We start from the raw sequence: 21,245 nt of genomic DNA, 5'->3' as shown, positions 1-21,245 counted from the left end.
CATGTTTTCTTTCAAACAGTATTTTTCCAGACACTGTTCATTCTTCGAAGCTGATGTTCTTGTGTTGTGTTCTTGTGTTCAGTGTGATCTGTGCTGAACAGTGCGTCTTTTTCTATACCCACCTGTTTGCAGCCTTTCTGTCTCAAATGCAAGGTCAGACAGAGCTGCCTCCAAAGCTCCACATTAGCAAGAGTTTTGAGTGTTGCAACGTTCACAACAACATTAAAATTAGTCCTTGGAAAGTAATAGAATATGCATAAATTTCTTCTTGTCTGGCTGCACGTGACTGTGGGGATCACTCCCTCATGCTGCCCAGCCCTGATTAAAGGATGTTTGCTTCCTGAAACTCCGAAACAAGTCTTGGAGAGTTAATTTGACGGCACCAGAAGTGTCCTGCTCCTCCATCCAAATGAAAGTAATGGAAAATGGTTGGAATTGATGATCCAAGGTCTTTTCCAACCTAGCGGTTCTATGATTCTATTAAACACCAGGAATCCTGAATCAGCTTTCAAGAATATGCTTGTTTTTTCCCACTATTTACACTATTTAGAGCACTTCAACTGAATGTGACGTGTTCTAGGATGTATTCTCACTGACTCATGGAATGGTTTGGGTTGGGACCATGAGCATCACTCAGTTCCACATCGCAGGAACGCCTCCACTGGGTCAGGCTGCTCAGAGCCCCATCCAGCTCGCCCTGGAACACCTGCAGGGACGGGGCAGCCGCGACTCATCCCGTCCCTCGCACCTCAGCCCTCCCTCCCGCCGCACAAAATGGCGGCGGTTCCCTCCCCTTCGGACTCCACAGCGCGGGAGGGGCCCGCGCGCGCCCCGCCCGCAGGACAAAATGGCGGCCGGCTCCCCTCGCTGAGCGCTCGCCCGAGCGCGGGAGGCGGCCCGGCCCCGCCCCGCCGCCCGCCCCGCCGGCAGGACAAAATGGCGGCGGGCGCCGCTCGCTGAGCGCCTCGGCGCGGGAGGGGCCCGCGCGCGCTCCGCCCCCGCGCCCGCCGCAGCGCCGCTCCCTGCAGGGCTGAGGGGGAGGCGGCCGCTCCCTCACATCCCTCCCGCCCTCTCCCTCCTTCCCGCAGGCCGCCCCGATCCCCCTCAGGTAGGTGCGGGGGGCCTTGGACTCCTTGGTGCGAGAGGCGCAAGATGGAGGCGCGGGCGGGAGCGGGGCTTGCGGCACTCGGGGGGTGCCTCAGGGGCTCCTTGTGTCGCGAGGGAGCGCGATGCGAGGAGAGGGGCCGCGGGGCTCCGTCCTGCTGTGCTGGGCCGTGTGTCTGTGTGCGTGTGTGTCCTGTAGCCCTGAGGGGGGTCTGGGCCTCCTTTGTTGGGGACACTGGGTTAAGGCAGCCCTGAGGAGAAGGGCTTGGGGGGTGCTGGAGGAGGAGAGGCTCGGCAGGAGCCAACAGTGTGCGCTCACAGCCCAGAAACCACCCGTGTCCTGGGCTGCATCACCAGGGCTCTAAGGGTATTCTGCTCTGCTCTCCTGAGACCCCACCTGGGGTCGTATGTGTCCAGTTCTGGAATCCCCAACGTGAGAAGGAGATGGGGCTGTTGGAATGGGTCCAGAGGAGGCCATGGAGATGGTCTAAGGGCTGCAGCACCTCTGCTATGAGGACAGGTTGGGAGTTGGGGTTGTTGAGCCTGGAGAGGAGAAGGCTCTGGGGAGACCTTAGAGCAGCTTCCAGCACTGAAAGGGGCTCCGGGAAAGCTGGGGAGGGGCTTTTTACAAGGGCCTGGAATGATAGAACGAGAGGGAATGGCTTTAAACTGGAAGGGGGAAGATTTAGATGAGACATTAGGAAGAAATTCTTCACGGTGAGGGTGCTGAGGCCCTGGCCCAGGCTGCCCAGAGCAAGCGTGGCTGCCCCATCCCTGGAGATGTTCAAGGCCGAGTTGGATGGGGCTTGGAGCCCCTGATCCAGTGAGAGGTGTCCCTGCCCCTGGCAGGGTTTGGAACTCGATGAGCTTTGAGGTCCCTTCCAACCCAAACCATTATATGAAATCTGCCCAGCAGAGAAGGACTGGAGGGTGCTGGGTGGCAGCAGCTGCACAGGAGCCAGCAGTGGCCAGGAAGGCCAGCAGCATCCTGGCCTGTATCAGCCATGGTGTGGCCAGCAGGAGAGGGGATGTTATCCTTTCTCTGTACTTAGCGTTGGTGAGGCTGCACCTTAAATCCTGGGTTCAGTTTTGGGCCCCTCTCTACAAGAAGGACATTGAGGGGCTGAAGCATGTCCGGAGAAGGAATGGAGCTGGTGAAGGGTCTGCAGAACAAGTATTATGAGAGGCAGCTGAGGGACCTGGGGTTGTTTAGCCTGGAGAAAAGGAGGCTGAGGGGAGACCTCATCACTGTCTACAACTGTCTGAAAGGAGGTTGTAGCAAGATGGGTGCTGGTCTCTTCTCACAAATAACAAGTGGTAGGATGAGAGGAAATAGCCTCAAGTTGCACCAGGGGAGGGCTAGATTGGATATTAGGAAGAATTTCTTCAATGAAAGGGTTCTCAGGCACTGGAACCAGCTGCTCAGGGAGGTGGCTCTGTTCCCATCCCTGGAGGGATTTAAAATACAGGTAGATGAGGTGTTCAGGGGTGTGGTTTAGCGGTGGACAGGTACAGTTGGACTCCATCTCAAAGGTCTTTTCCAGCCAAATGATTCTATGATTTGTCCCCTCAACCCTGCAGGTGGGGTGGGGCTTCCTGCTATGTCTCCACCCAGGCTTTCAGCGAGCTCCCCTTCACTCCCCAGCTTCATACTTGGGACATAATCTGTGTTACCCGCTGGGGTCATGGTGCTGGTGTGTGGTCCAGGGGTGTATTTCAGGGCGTACCTGAGCAGTGCATGCCTTCAGTCACCTGTGTGTCAAGATTGCCTCACATGTGTCCATTCTGTGCCTCCTTCCCTTCTGACATAATGCGTGCAAGTTGTCTATGTTCTTATGGATAATTACAGATGTTTTAGTACATCCTTACTTGTGCCCAGCCTTTCTGGAGTGATTAGTTAGTGAGTAGTTGCGCCTTTAATTGCATGCATTCCTCTCAGGGTCTCTCTCTAAAGAGAGTAACAGTTATTTTGGTCCACCTGCTTTTTGTAAAGTGAAAGAGTAGGAGCAACACTTAGTTAAGATAGTTCTCATGTTATGGTTTATTTCAGTCTTCAGATGCCATGGTTTCTCTTACAACTTTTTGTGTCCATAGCTGTCAGGTTGTAGGTTCAGCCTTAAACACAGTCCCATGTGTTTATCCACTGAGTGTTGTTGAACAGAGTCGACCAGTGGACTTAATCTTTCTCCAGCCCACTGTAAGCACGCTGGCTGCATTTGGGTGTGCTGACAGGCATCTGGAGCCTTTAGCGCTAGTCCAGAGAGAAACACCATGGAAGTGCACATCAGGAAGAGGGTGTTTGATCCATCTCTTAAGCTTCAAAATCCTCTAGAGGGAGGTGGCTGGGGAAGGAGGAGGGGGTAGGTGAGAACACCCACCGAGATGAATGAGAGCCTCTTACCTCTCAGAGCTATTGTTCTAGACTCCAGCGAGGGCTGGGCTGTTCTCTGGGGAGAGGAGCAGGTGGGTGAGAACACCCACAGAGATGAATAAGCATCTCCACCTCCTCAAAGCCTGTTTTAGGCTATGGCAAGAGCTGCTCCTGTTTACCTGGGAAGAGCTCCTGGAGGTGGACAATTTCACAAACACTAATGATCTTTTCTTTATAAAGAACTACCTCTGCCTGCTCCATCATTCATATGCATATTTGCATTGCCTTGAAGTTTGGTAAGTGCAGAACCACAAAATAATCAGGGTGCAGTTTCACATTCTGGCTCTCCGAAGCCAGTCTGTCTGGCCTGATGGCTGCCTCCATTCTGCGCTGCCACATCCCCAGCTAGGGGGGGGCATTTCCCCAATCTCCATTCCCTGTGCTATGTTTGGGACTTGTCATACCCTTCATTCAGGTCTTCTAAGTTCATTAAGTTCTCAAAGACCTCTCTTTGAGATCTGCTTAGTTTTTTAAGTAACTGGGACCATGGGGAAGTTGAGTCAGTGACAGTTGGCTGATAACATGGCTTCAGCTGGCCTGGGATCATAGCCTGTGTCTGTGCTTCTACTGGAAACTTGTGTTTCTGTTCCTCTCTTGCCTCAATGCCAGCGAACTGTTGCTTTTTTCTTGTTGGATTAGTTTTCACCTGGGTCAGGTCCCTGGGGTTGGTTTGTCCTGCTCTTGCACAATAGTGAGCATTGGCACAAGGAGCGGGAATATAAGAGAATAGGAAGGGGTGAGATTGTCCTGTTCAGAAAAGATGTGGATTCAGAGTGGTTTCTGTTTCTACTGATTATGAACCCAAACTGTCATTTGTGTCAGTGTAACTGGAGTTGCACAGTGAGTTCGATCGTTGACTTACTCTTCCTTAATTTTTGTTAGGCTGTCTTAACCCTTTCCGGTGTCCTTTTTCTCATCATCATGTGGTTAAAGGATCTCAATTTTGGGGTAGGAAGAAGTCAGCTGACGTGTTTGCTGATGTTGGCATCTAGTGAAATTCTGCCTGTACATATGACTTCAGTGGGTTTTAAGTTTGGAGAGCGTAACAGTGACTTGTTTGCCTGGTTTTGCAATCAGATCCCTGAAAGTTTGCAGTTTACTTGACACTTAGCCTGGCTGGTGCTTGACAGTAGCTAGTATTTGTGAGAGAAGGGCTGATCTCTGGCTTCAATACAGAGCTGGTGCTTAGACTTTGGAGAGCACTGTTCTCCAATGGTGTCCGAGTCAAAAGATTCAAACTCCCAGAGGCACAAAGATGCACCCAGGCTGCAGCTCTCTGGTACGGAGCAGGGGTCCAGCCCTATTGTGAGAGGGTGTTGCTCCTCCACCTGGCACATCTAGGGAAGAGGAGTTTGAACAGGGTGGGTATTGCTGCTCCGAATAACTCTTCCCTTAACTTCCATTGTGTAGGAAAATGACCCTGGGTCACTGCGGGAAGGACCATTCTTGTGAATTTTTGTCTTGCTTGGGAAAGTCTTAATTTCTTAATAGTTTTGTGCTATGAATAATTGAGAAAACCTTTTCAAGCCTGTATTGTTGTAATGTAGTAGCACTAGCTAGTCACTGCTATAAAGAAAAACTTCTTATAATTTGGTTGGTTTTGTCAAATATTGTTGTCAAATGATGAGAAAAATCACATTGCACAATCAACTGTGGACAGTGCTGCATGAGCACAGTCTGGAGAAACTGGTTGTCAAGCTTCAGAAGCAGGTCAGATTTCAAATGCAGGTTCAGGTGTTACGGTGTTTGTTGTGCCACTGATAGGATTTCGTTCTTCATATTTTTTAAATATTTACACCTACAGGAATACTCAGGGTAAGGAGCAACACTGTGAAAACAAGCAGTTTTTAGAAAACTGGATAAGGCTCTGCTTTAGCAAGAGTTAATATCTACAGAAGGAGCTGACAATAAAAGGGATGCTTAAAAGAATGAGTTACATATATTTAAATGTTTTTCAAGTGAGTGATGAAATTATTTCTCACACCTGCTATCGTAAGGGGGAAGAGCAGAACCAGTACTGTCTCTGTTGCGGTCTAGCATGGGAAAAGACCGCTGCTGCTTAGACTCCCCCTGCACAGCAACAGAGCCCTTTGGTATTCCCCAGGGCGTGCAGCCCCTGTGCTGTCGTGCATGGCACAGAGCCTTCTTTATGTGGAGATCTTGAACAGAGCTGGTCCTGTGCTCCATGCCAGTGGCTTCAGTCAGTAGAAGTGACGTTCAGAGTACTGGTGCAGGAATAGTGCTTGTAGCTGCTTGCATGTTGGAGTACTGTGCCTTACACTGGTGTGTACTGGCTGTAAGCGAAGGTGGACAGTGATGACAATGGACTTACTGGAGCCTCCTGCAACTCTGTCAGCACTGCTGAAATTATGGCAAGCTTGGCAGAGGAAAACGTTGACAAATGAGTGGAGTTTGCATACTAACTCTTGTTAAAAGGAAAATTGTCCCTCTTGGCGGTAGGAGTTTACCTTTCCTGGTATTTGTCATTTGGAAAGCTGTAATATAGATGTAGTTCCCGTTTTGTTCGGTTTTGCTCCAGTTGCCGTGTGGTTTTCCAGAAGTCAGAAGCACTTGCTGAGTCAGGTCTGTGTGGGTGCTAACCAGGCCATAGTTACAGAAAGCAGACAGGGTAGGTGAGACCAGAGCAACTGTCTGCTGCCTGGGTTGGAATTGGTTATTCTGCTTAATGCGGATAATGCGTCACAGGTCCAGTACCGAATATGAAAGACTTAATGATTGAGTGCCTGTTCTGGTGGTCTTGCATATGAAAGTTTTCATCCTATCAATGCTGGCAGCTAAATTCTGTGCATTAGGAAGGCAAAGGGCATGATGTTTGAAAGCTGAAGGCAGCATCACATCACAAACCAAGAGGGTATTTTTACTGTCCCAGATGGATGGTCCTACTTCCTTCTTTATTTCTAGCAGTGGTTGGAGCTTCTGCGCTTTCTTGCTTGGGAAGCTGTAGCGCTGCCTCTGTTTTTCCCCAAATGAGCTTATCCAGTTGTCTCCTCCCTTCCCCAGCTTTTGTGTAGAAAGAAATGACCAGACAGAGAAGGATCCATAAAGAATATCCTCTACAGCCACTTTCCAGAAAAGATCTTTTGGAAATAGGACTGAATTCCATTACTACAGTGTCTCATCTTAACTATTTATTTAAATAGAGATGTTCAGGCCGTCAGTTAAATCAGTTTAAGTAAACTGTTGCAAGTATCTTTTACATGTCTATTTACAGGTTTAAAACAAGTAAGTTCTATTTTGCTGAAAGCTTTTTGGCTGAGTTTATTTAAGAATGTTTGCACACAAAGTTGTATGTGTTTGGCTGTACAGTTTAGCTAGAGTGTGAATTTTAAATTGGCATAGCTTTGCATTTTAAGCCAATTTTCATTTATGATTTGTATCCCCCTGCCAAGAAACCTGCTTACACTCTACAGATAGACTCACCACATTCTTTTATTCCCCACTGTAATGGGAACGAAGTAAAATTATGCTGGAGATGTCCATTTTAGGGTAATTAAGCTTGGTTACAGATTCCCTTTTTAAAACTTTCCAAAAAAAGCCTTAAATCAAAAAACACAGAATATGAACTTTGGCTGTGCCTTGAAATTTTCATGGTTTGATGAAAAACGGTGCAGAGAGGGGGGGGAAAAAGGCATTATAAAAAAATCTTATTGGCAGTCTTCCACCAAGATTGTGTGGGTTTTTTTTAGGCTTCCTCCTGTAAGAAATTTTAAACAGTTACTGATTTGTGCATCTGTCTTCTTTCATCGGTTACAGGGATCCTGGCTGTTGCCAGATGGAAGGTAAACTCGCATCAGCCAGGTTCTGTACCTGAGCTTCATGTTTGTTGAGAGCTCTCGGGGATATCATGGTAGACACAAACCACATGCAGATGGTGATGGAGCTCCAATGCTTGCCAGTTACAGCAGGATGTGTTCACTGGCTAGGAGTGCTTGCGAGGAAAGATGGATGTTGTCTACAGGAGAAATTTCTCCTGACTGTAAGGAGGAGAAAAAGCAGAGAGTAGGAATGTAGCATAGACAGGAACAATCTGAGGGTGGTCGGTGTCTTGAGAAATACCAGGGGCCACCACTGTTTTCTGGGCCTTCTCCCTGCTCTAGTGTGTTCCTTGGATATGGGGCAGCTAAACTGATCCTTCCTTGTGGCAGTTGAGTTTGGAGAAGGTTTTTGGGGCTGAAGCCAGTTTTCCTGCGTCTCAAGTGAGTACAGAGACAAGAATGCTGCTCGCAGCTCCAAGTGTCCTCTGGTGTATCAGCAGGCAGATGAGAACGGCCTTTCGGAGCACTATCGGAACCCTTGAGTTTACAGTTACCCATCATGAAGAATCTCTGGTATTTTCTGTGGGCTCTGTTCCAGTGCAGTCGAAGGAAGGTGACAGTGGTAGAAACTTTAAGCTTCCTTTTTATCGCTGTGCAGAAAAGTCTGTCTGGTCTCTTGACCTGTCGCTTCCTTTGTTCTTCAGTAAGGGCAGGCTTGCTAATTATTCTTACTTGTTTCGTTTCCTAATCAACACTTGCAGTTAACAGTGGTTTCTCATTTCTTTTACTGCATCTTGTTCAACACACCAGAAGTGTAGCACTCTGGTAATCTCTGCTGGAACCATCCAGTATTTAACTACTTTACGGTCATAATTTTGCTATTTGACATAAACCCATATTCGTATATTTGCACAAGAGTAACGCACATACTGTAACGTGCTTGACAAGCCAAGGTAAATTGGGTGTTACAGCAGGGGATCGGATGACAAGGGCATGGAGATTTACTCATCGGTAAACAGTCTCTGCTGTACACGTTCACTCTGGCTGGGAGGAGAAAGTCATAACTGCCAAATAAATTCAGTAATCAATGGCAGAATTTAAATTGAGTTGCTGTAGGTGATGTTCCAGAGCTACTGCAGGGAAAATATAATCAGTCTTCCAGACCTTACTAGAAAAATTTACACAGGAGGAAATATTTGATGTCCTAAGCATGGCTTAGGCACAGAAGTACTCCAAGGTGTTGAGTGTAGCTCGGTTTAATCCTGTCTTCAGTATGGCTAAATATTATTATCTTTCACTGAATGTTTTCAGCTTTTTCAGGTTGTAGAACTGATGTAGTTAAATGGGTGAAAGTATCATCATATTGCTTCTTCAATGGCTTGAAGGTTTCTTACAGTGTCGCCACTATTCAGACAGCTGAGGCAGGATCTGTGCAGTTGGTTTCCAGAAGCGTTAATACCAGAAAGTTTTAGGATACCGGTAATATTGTGATTCTGCCCCTGTGTGTATGCCACAGGGATTTGATATGATGGATAGAAGCACAACCAATTTACTTACAAATAGCTGCGTGTAGTTTCACTGCTGACTGTTCGTGGTTTCAGGCAGCTGGGCGTCAGTCTGCCCATTGGGCCTGGGCTAAGCCTGCAGTAACATGTGGGTGAGAGTCACCCTTCCACCCTCCTAAAGATGGGGCTTTGCCTCTTGTTTGAACAAGAAAACCTCTGTAACCAGTACAGCTCAAACTGTTTTTTTCTAAGGAAAAGAGCAGTCTCTATAAAACAGTTGTTGGCCCAAATGGGCTGTGTTTGTTTGCCAGAATATTTGGAGGTGTGTGACAGTGTGCAGCCTGTAACAGGAGTGGTGTTTTTTTTCCCGAAGTTGTTACCTTAGAGTAGGAGTTACTGGCAATTTGTACCTGCTCTTCTCACTAGGACAGCAGGGGTGTTTCTGTAGTGTAGCATCTTGTTCTTTGTAACAGATTAATTTCATACCTCTGCTTTTCCAACTATGGCACCGTCATCTTTGCTGAATGCCTTAACTGTTTCTTCCTTCACGTTAATTGTGATAAGAAATGTCAAAAAAAGATTAGCATTTTATTAATTTGGAGTCTATATCTACTAAATGAAGAGAATTATACCATATTTTTCCTTGGAAGACTCACTGGTAACAGGTTAATCTTACAACTAGGATGGCTTCAGTTTACATGAGATTCAGTTAGAAAGGTCTGGAAATCATGGTGTGTGAGCAGGTATTGTTTATCTGGGTTGCTGAAATGCTCTTGTTGCAGTTCTTTAATGTGCTTCTTCCCTAGTCATATCTATCTGAATAATGCATGATTTAAATTGTCATTTTTAACTGTGTGTAGATGTTACCAGACAGACTCTCAAGTGAAAGCTTAATAAAACGTATTTTAAAAAGTCATTTACTGCTATCAATGCTGTTTAGTAAAAATAGACAAAGTAGTTTGGGCTAATTTTAAGAAACAGAGGTAATTTTTGACAGATTCTCTCTTCTGGAAAGCTGCAATATTATTGTATGTTGATACACATTTGTCTTTATTTTTGGTAGAAAATGATGCACCCTGTTGCCAGCAGTAATGCAGCCTTCTGTGGAACCGGCAAGAGCTCCTGCCTTAATGAAGACAATGTGAGAGCTGCCGATCAGTTTGACTTGTATGCTACGCAGCAGAGCAAATACAGCCACGCAGTCGGCCACAAACCGATTGCTTGCCAGAGACAAGACGCATTGAATGAATCGCACTTGCAGACCACAAGTGGCAGGAATATAGAGACAAAAGACGAACTAAAGAAAAAGAAAAACCTCAACCGATCTGGTAAACGTGGAAGGCCCTCAGGGACCACAAAATCAGCAGGGTACCGAACCAGCACCGGCCGACCCCTGGGGACCACCAAAGCAGCTGGATTTAAGACAAGTCCAGGCAGACCCTTGGGTACAACTAAAGCCGCAGGATACAAAGTCAGCCCAGGCAGACCTCCAGGTAGCATTAAAGCTCTATCACGACTTGCAAATCTAAGTTATACTTGTGGCAGTGCAGCTTTTCCCTATCCTATGGTGCATAACAGAGGAGTACATGCTGCTGGTGAAACCAGTAGCAATATGAAACAGCCTAATGAATGAGAGGAGGAAATCAGAAACTCCTTGCTAATCTGCTTTACTCTGAATTTTGGCATGTTTCTTGTGTTTTGCTGTAGTGTTTGCCCAAATCTGAGTTTCTAAATTTTATTTTTATGCAAATAATGCCATAGCCTACGGGTACAGTTCAGTAACTTAAAGCAGTGTTGAGAAGGCACTGGTTTAAAGGGGGTTTTGTTGACTTTAAATCATAATTTATAAGAAAGTCTGAAGTGATGCATATGCCTTGGTGTCAATATTTAAGTAATGTGTGTCTCCCTAGTTTTATGTTCAGTTTCTGGCAAATCTAGTTGTGTGGTTACGCATTGAATAATTGAAATAAGGAGGAGAGAATTACTTGGCTGTTGGTTCATGATGCAGCCTATCCTGCAATAAGGAACTTAGCCAGGCAAGTGATTACATGATAAGAAAAACTGGTAACGAAAGCAGCAAGCTGTGTTTTCCAGCCTGCAGGAGCTTCTACAGACCTCACATAGATACTTAGACAAAAAAACAGACTTTGCTGAATTCAGGTGACTTTTGTTTCTGGAGTTGTAGCATTAAGTCAGTTTCAACTCATGCTCCAAACTTATTTTTTAAAAGAAAACCGAGTATTTGTGCAGTGTGTTGCAGCTCCGCAGCGCCTTATTAATACAAGCTTATTTGCCTTTGGGTGATAGCTGTTCTTGCAGTTACGCTGTAACAGGGCTGTGCTGTGTAATTTTGAAATGCCTGATAGCCCAAATACCAAACCAGAGAGGATTCTTTGCAATTTGAAATATTTTATAAGAAATTAAGTACTGTTCATTTGAGTTACGCACTTGGTGAATATTAAACAGTATGTTCATAAATCTGTAAATAGCTGTTTACACTGGGTTTTGCCTTCAAAATCCGTGCTTAGGTGGTGACAGTTTAATAGCTTTTAAAGTATTAATCTATAATGTTTACAAATTAAACTTTTTAAACAGACACTGTTGCCAAGTTTTCAGACTTAGTTTTGCCAGATATTCCTGGAAATACAGTTATTTCGTTGTTTGACACTTATGCTATATTTAAGTTATGGAAGCTTATATATCTACCAAAGGACACCATTTTCACGATTTATAAAAGCAAACTGTATAGCTGATGCAAACAGGATGCAGTTTACTGCACTGCCAGACCCCAGATATAAAGTAATTTATCTATGCATGCAAGCTGAGGGAAAACGTTGTTGGTTAACTATAAATACCTTTCTTGACTCAAACTAAAACCTTCCCTCCTTCCAAAAGAAATGTTCCATTTTTCAGCTGGATATGTTTCTTTTTTTTAAGCATGAGAGAGTGTGTGAGTGTGTGTGTAAAACACTTTAATCTAGGCTTAAAAAAACCACAGCCCTCAATGTTGTGTGTTGTCTGTTCTGAATTTATTTTACTGGAATTAAAGCTCTTTTCTTTCCCCCCTTCCCCTCCCCCCCACAATCTGGAAGAAAGTTTATCTTTAAGTTTTCATGTATGATATGACACAATGATAAATTTGTAGCTTCGGATATCTAGGAGGAGGAAGAATAAATAGAGTTGTGGATTTGGGGGAGCAGAAAAAAGTGGGTTAATTGAGCCTGTGCTGATTGAGTAACGATGCTGATGATTATTGTTAACATAAGCGCTATTCTGGCCTGCTGTCATTGTGCTGAGAGCTCTTGATTTCAGTGATGACAACTTAAGAAACAGATGTTTCGTACCTTTTTTATCAGGAAAAAAGCAGCAAGCCTTCAGGTGTTCCAGTGATGCCTAACACCTATCGAGTGGGACTTTGTGCTGTGCTTTACGATAGGTGTGTTGAATTGGTTTTGGGGAACTGTGTGTGCACTGGCAACTGAGACAATGAACCTCAACTGTACTGGATGGCTCCTTAGGCAGTAGATGAACTAACGGCAGCTAAACTGCTACTAAATTTTATAGTTTCTCCATGCGGAAGCTATGAAATCCAGTTACATGTTCTGTTCCTCAACAAATGCGTCGATCTGACAGTTAGCAATCTTTCTCAGAACGATGTAACTTCTGACACGTGCAAAATGCTGACGTGAGTTAATTCACCCTCAGGATCTGTGCTGTATTGGCTGTTTTTAATCAGATGATTTTTCAACTAAATACTGCTTTGAGCTCTTTCCTGAACTCAGCTGGGGAAGCAGTCCGAATGTAAGAACTGCAGGAGTGTCCCACCTCGCTGACCAGGAACGCATTGCATGTCACCACTGTACCCTGGAGAAGCTCCAGCTCTTACCTCCTCCTGTTATGCCATTTGCTCCCATCCGTTTCTCACCTGTGCGTCCCCTCGATTGTGCTGTGTTGGGAGGCAGCGCAGATGGATCGCTGTTCTGCGAGTGTAATGGACTTTGTGTTTGAGTACGCTGATGAAATCATTGAAGCAATTTCTGTTCATTACAGTGTTTATTAATTACATCAGGTGGAATATAACCCTGGTAAAACCCCTTAATGTTGTCAATTGTAAATGAGCATAAAGTAGGAGAGCGTTGAGGACGTGTGGAGCTCTAGGTGCAGCATGTTCTGCTTCACATTATATCTGATGGGAGTTGACTGGTGCTGTGCAGTGAGGGGAAGACTAGAGGAGTTCAGAGATTCCAGGTGAACTAAAAATGGAATTTTCAAGTCCTTCTGCTTTTCCTCTATATAATCTGCCAAATGCATTGTGCTCTTTTCAACACTTTTCTTTCTGTGATAAACACTGAAACAGCATGTTAATGCCTAAACGTTCTTAGTACCAATGGGAAAACTGGCCTTTTCCCTCCCGTAGTAGGAAACCATTACTTGTAAGGTAAATTGCTTACTTTATATTACATATCATAATTCAGCTATTCACAAGCTAGGATTACTGTTGTGTGTTCGCACTGATCAGAAGATCGACATGTTAAGTTTGAGTTTTAATAATTTCTTTTAATTATCAAGTTTCTAACATCTTATTTATACATAAATGAAATGTATTAGCTTGCTATTATTCCTTAATGATGCTATACAAGTTCACTGTTCAATATACGTATAGTAACTACTATTGCGTTTCAGATTAAATTTACTTAAACTTTAAAACCAAATAATTTTGCTACTATAAAGTCTTGCACTGGACGTATTCAAGATGCTAGCACCATATTTGGGCAGGAGAAAATGAGATACCATCGGAAGTGGCTAACTTCGATATCAAAAATAGTATTTTTAAAATCAGCAGTTAGCTTTTTCATTAGAGCAATGTTCTTTGTATCTCAGATTAACGTAATCAAAATAGTGATGTATCAAGAGCCATTGAAGATCTCTGTTCTGAAAGAATCTATTTTCACTTTGTCTGAAAGGTCGTAAGAGTTTGGTCAGGACAAAACCAGGCCTTGTCAGTGAAGTGCTGTGTCTGTGACAAGAATTCCATGGAACTACAATACACAGAGTAGTTCAGATGAGAATTCAACTCCTTCCCCCATTTTTGAAGAGCTTTAAAAGGCAGAGCAATGTGAAGTCGTTTGTCGGATGGTTTCACGAGCTGTAGCTCTGCTGTTCTGTGATTATGTATATTAATGTTTCACGCTATCCTTAGAGTTGACAGTTAAAAACCAGTGATAACAATCATAAACACTTGGAACTGCAGACTTCATTTCTGACCACAAAAGAAGTTTATTCTTCTCTATTTTAATGCATATATTTTAACACTGCTTAAATATATTTATGACTCTAGTAGAGACTAGACCTTTCTCCTTGTGGCTTCCCCCCCCCCCCCAAAATAGATAAATCTGTATTCTGAAATTTGAACCACTTTCTGATACTTTAATCTCCCACCATTTGCTTTCCCACAGGTTACTTTGGTCAAAGCAGTACTATCTGTTAACTAACTAGTATCAGCACCCCGTCCTCTGCTGTAAAAAGCCTGATTAGATACTGTGTATGTTTTTATGTCCATGAACTTGAGCTACTCGTGTGCAATTATGTGTATGGGAATGGAGTAGTGTTCATGATCTGTATTTACATCATCATATGGATGTATATTTATTAATAAAGTTAATACTTTAAAATCTAACACTTTTTTCCTCTGGGCTTTAATACAGTTTAAGTTCTGGATGAGGGTTCCTGTGGGGACAGCGTGATCAGAGCCATAGCCTCAGCCCTTCCCTCTTGGAAATGGTCTTTGTTTTCTGATGTGTCAGTGGCTGGAGCTGACACTGAGGTGTTTTAGTACAGCTTGTACAGACTGCATGGGGAGATCCAGGGGGGCTCGTGTTTGTCCCTTACCTTCCCTGAAGTGTAACTGAATCCCACTGAGTGTACTTGTGCCTGTGTGCACTCCAGAATACACACAGGATTTGTGAGAGCTGGGAGGCTATGGCATTGTGTGGGTTTTAAATGGAATAAATAAGCCCAGCTGTAAGGTATACTTTGCTCTCTGAATTCAAGTGAGAGATGTGTATTGCTTGTCGTAGGCAGAAAGCCTGGATGAATTGCAAGGTATCAGAAAATAGAGCAATGTTGCTTCTTTTTAATGAATTGAAAATGCTGCTACAGTAACTTAATTATTCTTATCCTTTCACTCAAATAGGAGAAGAGGTGGAGGAAAGGACTTACAGCATCGTATGTATATATAGTAAGCTGTTAACTTTTTTTTTCTTGGTTGCACATGGAAATCGGTTTGAGAGTACTCATAAACTAAACTTTTCATGGAATGGTGGTCATTATTCTGTGGTGAATAAGATGGATTCATCCCCATTTCTAGCAATAATAAAAGTTATCTTTGCTGGTAAGATGTGCTCTGCATACCACCCATTCCCAGTTTGTTGTTTTTGCTGGCCATTCTGGTCATGCTAGATGTTGGGTTTTCAAGATGACTAGATATATTTGAAACGGGGTTTGACTCCAGTCTGCTCAGTCCTGGTCTAAAAATCAGTTCCTGGGTATAATTTCTTGAGCAAAGTGGATTATTTTCTTGGTTGTAATGAAACCTTAACTAGCAGATAGCTAATCAGTCATAAATTATATTGCACAAGAATGTGGGCTTTTCTGCTGTGCCGGAAGTCACTTGGCTGCTCTGTAGCTGCCGTGTTCTCTGCTGTGTGGCAACTGAGTGACGAGCGTAGCAGCGCAGCCCATTCCTCAGCACAGGGTCAGAGGCCATTCTGATGGCAGGAGCAGGTCATGATTCATTCCTCCTGGCAGAGCAACAGTGCTGCAGTGTCAGCTGTGCGAGGTGGACAAGCTGGAAGAGTCTGTAGGTTGTATCTGTTACTAATTTCACTTATGCGTACGATGAGGCCCCAAGGCTCGTTGTGGGCATTTTGATGGTTTTGTACTCCTCGATGTCATCCCTCCCACTGGCCTGTTGTGCTGCTTTGTATCAGTGGTACTGCACCTATGGAACATGCTGGCTCCACAGAGCCAGAGACCAGTGCAGATTGTTCTTGACAGCAATCACCTGCAGCTGTAGTGCCCAAAAGTAAAGGGCTGACTTGCTGACTCATACCGCATGCTGTTTTTTACCCTGGTTCTGCCTGTGGCTCTGAGTTTGTTTGAAAGGTGTGGCCTGACCATGAGGAATTGGCAGCCCAAGAGCAGCTGCATTCTGACGCTGGCTCTCACCCAGGTTCCCTGCACAGCCTAGGGATGGCAATGTCTCCTTCTCCCCATTGGAAAAAAATATGGCAAAAATCCCTGCTTATCTTGCGGGGTTGCTGGAAGGAATCATTAGTTAACAACTTCTAACTACTTTGAAGCTGAAAAATGTTGTGGAATTCTTAAAAGTCTTATTTAAATGCTCTGAGGCAGATAAATCATCCTTTTATGTTGGTTTTTCATACCACAAAAGCTTGTTCTAATTAGTGAAAAAATATGACAGTAACAATTAGTGCCAGTTCGATTACTTAGGATAGGCCTTGGAGATACGCTTAACACTAAAACATCCATTTACTGCTTCAGGTGGTCATATTCTTAAATAAGGAACAGGAACTGGCTGCCCAGGGAGGTGGCTGTGTCCCCATCCATGGAAGGATTTAAAAGATAGGCAGATGGGCTCAGGGATCGGGTTTAGCAGTGGACAGGTATGGCTGGACTCGATCAAATTGAAGGTCTTTTCCAACCAAGTGATTCTATGATTCTAAGAGTGTTGAGAGACCTGGCTGATGTCACTGCAAGGCCACTCGCCATGATCCTCGAGAAGTCATGGATATCAGGGGACATCCCCAAAGAGTGAAAGAAAACGGATGTCACCCCCATTCGCAGGAATGGCTCCAAGGAAGACCTGGCCAATTATAGACCCATCAGCCTTACTTCAGTGCCTGGGAATCAGGGAATTGATTGGGAAAAGACCTTTGAGATCGAGTCCAACCATACCTGTCCAGTGCTAAACCACATCCCGGAGCACCTCATCTGCCTGTCTTTTAAATCCCTCGAGGGATGGGGACACAACCACCTCCCTGGGCAACTCCAGTGCCTAAGAACCCTTTTGGTGAAGAAATTTTCAGGATGATTATGGAGTGAACACTCCCAGTGACTGATCCAGGTCAGCTGAAGCATGTGACTGGGAAAAGCCAATGTGGATGCACTGAGGGCAGATCGTGCCTCACAAACCTGATCATCTTCTACCACAACGAGCGGTGGACGCTCTGCCTGGACCTCGCCCGGGCTTTTGACGCCTGCAGGGAGGGGGCATCTACAGCTCCCCTCGGCAGCCAGGGCCTCGCTGCCCTCATTGTGAAGAATTTCCACCTAAGATCTTATCTCCATCTCCCCTCTTTCGGCTAAAAGCCGTTCCCCCTCATCCTGTCCCTGCTCCCTCTCCAGCTCTCCTGGGGCCCCTTTCAGGACTGGAAGCTGCTCTGGAGCCTCCCTGCAGCCTTCTCCTCTCCAGGCTCAACCTCAGCTCTCAGCCTGTCCTCCTCCGGGAGCTGCTCCAGCCCTCGCATCATCTCCGTGCCCTGCCCTGGACTCGCTCCTCCAGCTCCACGTCCTTTTCCCACGCGGCAGCAGCCAGGCGATCGCTCCGCCCCGGGCCGGGACAATATGGCGGAGCCCTTAACCCCGGCGCTACGCTTGCACGCACGGCGGTAGCGCGCCGGAAGCGGAAGTAGGTTGGTGTTCTGGCGGAAGTGGGTCGGGGTTGTGGCAGAGGTGGCCGTTGTCTGGGGAGACGCCGCGCTGCGGTGGCGGCAGGAGCGGCGGCCGCGCTGGGGATGTGGCGGCTGCTGCTGGCGCTGGCATGGCTTGGCAGGGCCTTCCCTGCAGGTGAGGCTGGCGGGGATCGGCTCTGGAAGATGGGGCGGGCCCTGGGGCCGGGCAGCGTGTGCGGGGCTGCCCGGAGCTCTGGGGCTGGGTGGCATCCGTGGGGCAGCCCCGGGGGCCAGGACGAATGTGTGAGTGTGTATTTAATCAATGGAGCTGACTTCTCTCTCTTTCTGACACAGGGATGGCGACAGAGCAGAGTGGCGGCGAGCAGCCCCGCTCCCCCGTGGGAGGCTCCATGCAGGCCAGCAGCGAGCCGGTGCGGTACCGGACTGCGGAGATGGCAGACGCAATGCTGGGCAGTGGGCTCCCCGCTGTGGAGCTCTTGGTGGTGCCGGGGGAGCCGGGGGAAGGCCAGGCCCCCACCGATGCTGCAGGGAGTTGTGATAGTGCGGCCGGGGGTGATGCGTGTGGAGCAGGGACTGGGGTGAACCAGGAGCTGCCCGCCACCGAGCCCAACAGCACCGATAGCGGCAAAGGCCCCAAGGTGAGCTGTGAGGAGAGAAACAGCACCGGCACCGACTGCTGCACGCTGCAGATCCTCAACGCCTCGCAGGTAAGTGGCTCGTCTGCCACGCCTCTCAGTGTTTTGGGGGTGCAAGGCTGGTGGCAGGGGCCTGTTGGCACCATCCGCCCATATGCCTTGGTGAATCCCCTCGTGTAACATCCTCTGGGCTACCCAAAAGAGAAAACAACTGGGCAAGGAGGCTTCTCCTGTCACCCTGAGCAGAAAACAGTGGAGACACAGCCTGGTTCACATGTCTGTGCCTCGCATTGATGGCTGGCAGCTTCCGTGATGCATGGATTTATATCTCTCCCTGAAATTGTTCAATGCAGTTACTGCCAACACCTGCCCCTGGCTTCTTGTAGTGGTTATGTGTGTGTGTATATATATCTTTAAGTAATGAAATTTTAAAACATCCTTTAGAAAAGGTTAAATAAAATTCTCTGTCTGTTCTAAAAGGGTTAAACAAACATACAGGTACTTGATTGTACCTACAAACATACAGGTACTTGTCAAGTGCTTAATTGACTGCTGAAAGATGTCTTCCTGCCTGGAGCTGAACTCCTTTAAATGTGTAATTGTCCATGTTTGTTTCTCTTCTGCTTTTTCCAAGGATCTGATGGAGTACCTAAATCCAAACAGCAGTGACTGTACGTTAGTCTTGTTCTACACACCATGGTGCCGCTTTTCTGCTCGTCTGGCGCCTCATTTTAATTCTTTACCTCGAGCATTTCCAACTATTCGCTTCGTGGCACTGGACGCATCTCAGCACAGCAGGTACCTTATGCTTCCATGCTCTGGCATCAGTTGATTTCTGTTGGTGAGTTGTGTGTTTCAACAACAGGAGGGATTTCTTTTTATCAATGAAGTGACTGTTAAATTTAATGAAACGGACACTTGCCACATTGTGATTCTCTGTTTCTCTTCCAGTGGCTTTCTTTTCTTTCATACCTGGTATTTGCTTTATATCCTCCAGTTTATCAACTAGATTTGGAACTGTGGCTGTGCCCAATATCCTCCTTTTCCAAGGCGCTAAACCTATGGCAAGATTTAATCACACAGACAGAACGCTGGAAACGCTGAAAGACTTCATTTTCAATCAGACAGGTATGTAAATCAGCCCTGGGGTGTTTGGTGGGAAGAGCAAGTGGCTTTCAGCTTCAAGCCAGGCTTTCCTCTCCCTGATGTTTGTTCTAAAAGGGAATTTGATGCAGATGCTGGGAGCACCTGGCAGTTTTGTATCACCAGGGGCTGCGGTGAGCTGGTTTTCAGGGTGTGCTGCAGGGGTGTAACTGGAGCAAGTTCCAGGAGAACCGAGCACAGCTTCCCGCCTGAATGTGTTATTTGGGAATATGACCCTGGGCATCATTGCCTGTGCCATGGAGGGCTGACAGCAGAGAGGCGCTAAGACAGTTTCAGTCCAAAACAACTGCAGTTGCCACACTCTGGCTGTCCACATTGTGGCTTGGCCCAGCCAGCTCCTGGCCCTTCCACGCTTCTGTAAAGAAAACCAAACCCAAACACTGTGCGTAGGCCTCTGAGAGCCTGTTGGTCAGGCTGAGAACAGGAACAAACTCCAAACAGAACCAGTCTCTCTGTGTGTAACAATTATCACCGGGGCTGATCGTGTGCTCTCTTAGGTATAGAAGCTAAAGGCGATGTGGCTGTGACAGAAGCCGACTGGGAAGGGCCCCTGCCCAGCGTTCTGACCAAAGGCATAGACTGGCTGCTGCTGTTCTCTTTGCTCTTCCTGGCAAGCTTTGTCATGTACGCTACCATTCGGACAGAGAGCATCCGGTGGCTGATCCCGGGACAGGAGCACGAACATCAGGAGTAACCTGGGATACTGAAAAAGGGACAGAATTTCCTGCTTATTGGTGAAGTGGGAATTTGTACGGACTAGAAGTACAAAACAATTAACTGTGGAATTTGTTGGTTATAATTTATAATATTGACTAAAAATCAGTTTTATTTATAAGCTGCTCAATATGTAAAAAGCAAATTCATGGTGATTAATGTGGGAAATAAATATGAAAAAACACGAACTGAAAATATTTATTAAGCTGCTGTGATCAACTTATTCTTCACGGACCTCGCTGTAAACAGGTGATACAGGTCCAATTTGCTTTTCTGAAGAGGTCCCTGACGTTTGTAGCTGGAGTGGGATCTTCCCAGCATGCTGGTGCTGCTTGGCACAGGAGCAGAGCTGCTTCTCTGTGGTGGAATCCATGGATCTCCTACATCTCCTGCAGGTGCAAGGACTGAAGCTCGCAGAGGGACAGGCTGGTGTGTGATGGTGGTACTAAATGAGTTTGGTTTTCAGTAAAATGAACTGTGAAGACGGACATGGTTTTAACAATTGTGTACCTGAAATGAGATATTTCATTGGTGAAAAGATTTTAATACTGAGAGCGTGTGTGGCAGCAACAATAACGGTTCAGAATTGCGTTCTGTGATGGGGCAACTGCTTCCTGCTATCCCCTGGGCGCAGGTGTTTGCATTCCCTGTGCTCAATGTGTTCTGACTGCAATGGTTCTCTGCCAGACCGATGACTTCCAAAGCTCACGTAAGCATGTGTATGGACACAACTCACCACGTTCCTCTAGAATTAAATTGCGCTTGTCATTCTTACTCTTTCTTAAATAAATCAGGTTTGTAGTGCAGACTTTTCATTTGGTGCCCTACGAGGCTAAATCCCTGTCCACCTTGGGAGTGTGGGTCGCCTGCGAAATCAGCACAACCGGCCTGGAGATTGAAGTTGTGTTTGCTGGTTGCAAAGTCCGGAGCTGAGGCTGCCTAAAGGATGGATGTGGGTTTACTGACAGTGTGGCACACTGAATAAGCTGTAAACTGGTAAGTTTTATGGGAGCTGTTTTAATTATTTAGTTGCAAACCAGTTACACAGGGTGGGGACTTGCTGTGGTAATTGGCAGGGAGCTTCAGAGTGGGGCTGGAGGAGAAGCAAAGTGGTAAGAGTTACTGTTTGGCAAAGAGCTTGTATTCCTGCAGCATCTTTCTCTGGGTATTTTTCTGGTGGCCATATCTTAAGCTGAAGAGTG

General features: G+C 46.2%; 2 protein-coding genes across 3 annotated transcripts; both read left to right on the top strand.

Annotated features, from left to right (window-relative positions):
• The first annotated feature begins 908 nt into the window (after positions 1 to 908).
• Positions 909 to 15,052, top strand: C14H5orf24 (chromosome 14 C5orf24 homolog). 2 transcript variants are annotated; one of them, XM_054079305.1, is made up of 3 exons: positions 912 to 1,108; positions 9,880 to 10,309; positions 12,173 to 14,467. In XM_054079305.1, exons 2-3 carry the CDS (start codon positions 9,883 to 9,885, stop codon positions 12,211 to 12,213), a joined length of 468 nt encoding a protein of 155 aa, XP_053935280.1. In that variant the 5' UTR covers positions 912 to 1,108; positions 9,880 to 9,882; the 3' UTR covers positions 12,214 to 14,467. The 2 variants fall into 2 exon arrangements, with proteins under 2 accessions (XP_053935279.1, XP_053935280.1); XM_054079304.1 differs by having other exon boundaries at positions 909 to 1,108; positions 9,880 to 15,052.
• A 2,495-nt stretch (positions 15,053 to 17,547) lies between these two features.
• On the top strand, positions 17,548 to 21,039 carry TXNDC15 (thioredoxin domain containing 15). The gene is made up of 5 exons (XM_054079303.1): positions 17,548 to 17,684; positions 17,864 to 18,237; positions 18,800 to 18,963; positions 19,163 to 19,293; positions 19,827 to 21,039. The coding sequence occupies exons 1-5, from the start codon at positions 17,633 to 17,635 to the stop codon at positions 20,021 to 20,023; spliced, it is 918 nt and encodes a 305-aa protein (XP_053935278.1). The 5' UTR covers positions 17,548 to 17,632; the 3' UTR covers positions 20,024 to 21,039.
• The last annotated feature ends 206 nt before the right edge of the window (positions 21,040 to 21,245 follow it).

The sequence above is a fragment of the Cuculus canorus genome, chromosome 14, assembly GCF_017976375.1.
Source record: "Cuculus canorus isolate bCucCan1 chromosome 14, bCucCan1.pri, whole genome shotgun sequence".
NCBI lineage: Eukaryota > Metazoa > Chordata > Aves > Cuculiformes > Cuculidae > Cuculus > Cuculus canorus.
This window is presented reverse-complemented; position numbering and strand designations above follow the sequence as displayed.

Bases quoted from the DNA above. Each gene is read 5' to 3' on its own strand.
- C14H5orf24 (XM_054079304.1), top strand. From the start codon at position 9,883: ATGATGCACCCTGTTGCCAGCAGTAATGCAGCCTTCTGTGGAACCGGC.
- TXNDC15 (XM_054079303.1), top strand. From the start codon at position 17,633: ATGTGGCGGCTGCTGCTGGCGCTGGCATGGCTTGGCAGGGCCTTCCCT. The intron at 18,238-18,799 runs GTAAGTGGCTCG...GCTTTTTCCAAG, and splicing joins AGATCCTCAACGCCTCGCAG to GATCTGATGGAGTACCTAAA. The intron at 18,964-19,162 runs GTACCTTATGCT...TATATCCTCCAG, and splicing joins GACGCATCTCAGCACAGCAG to TTTATCAACTAGATTTGGAA.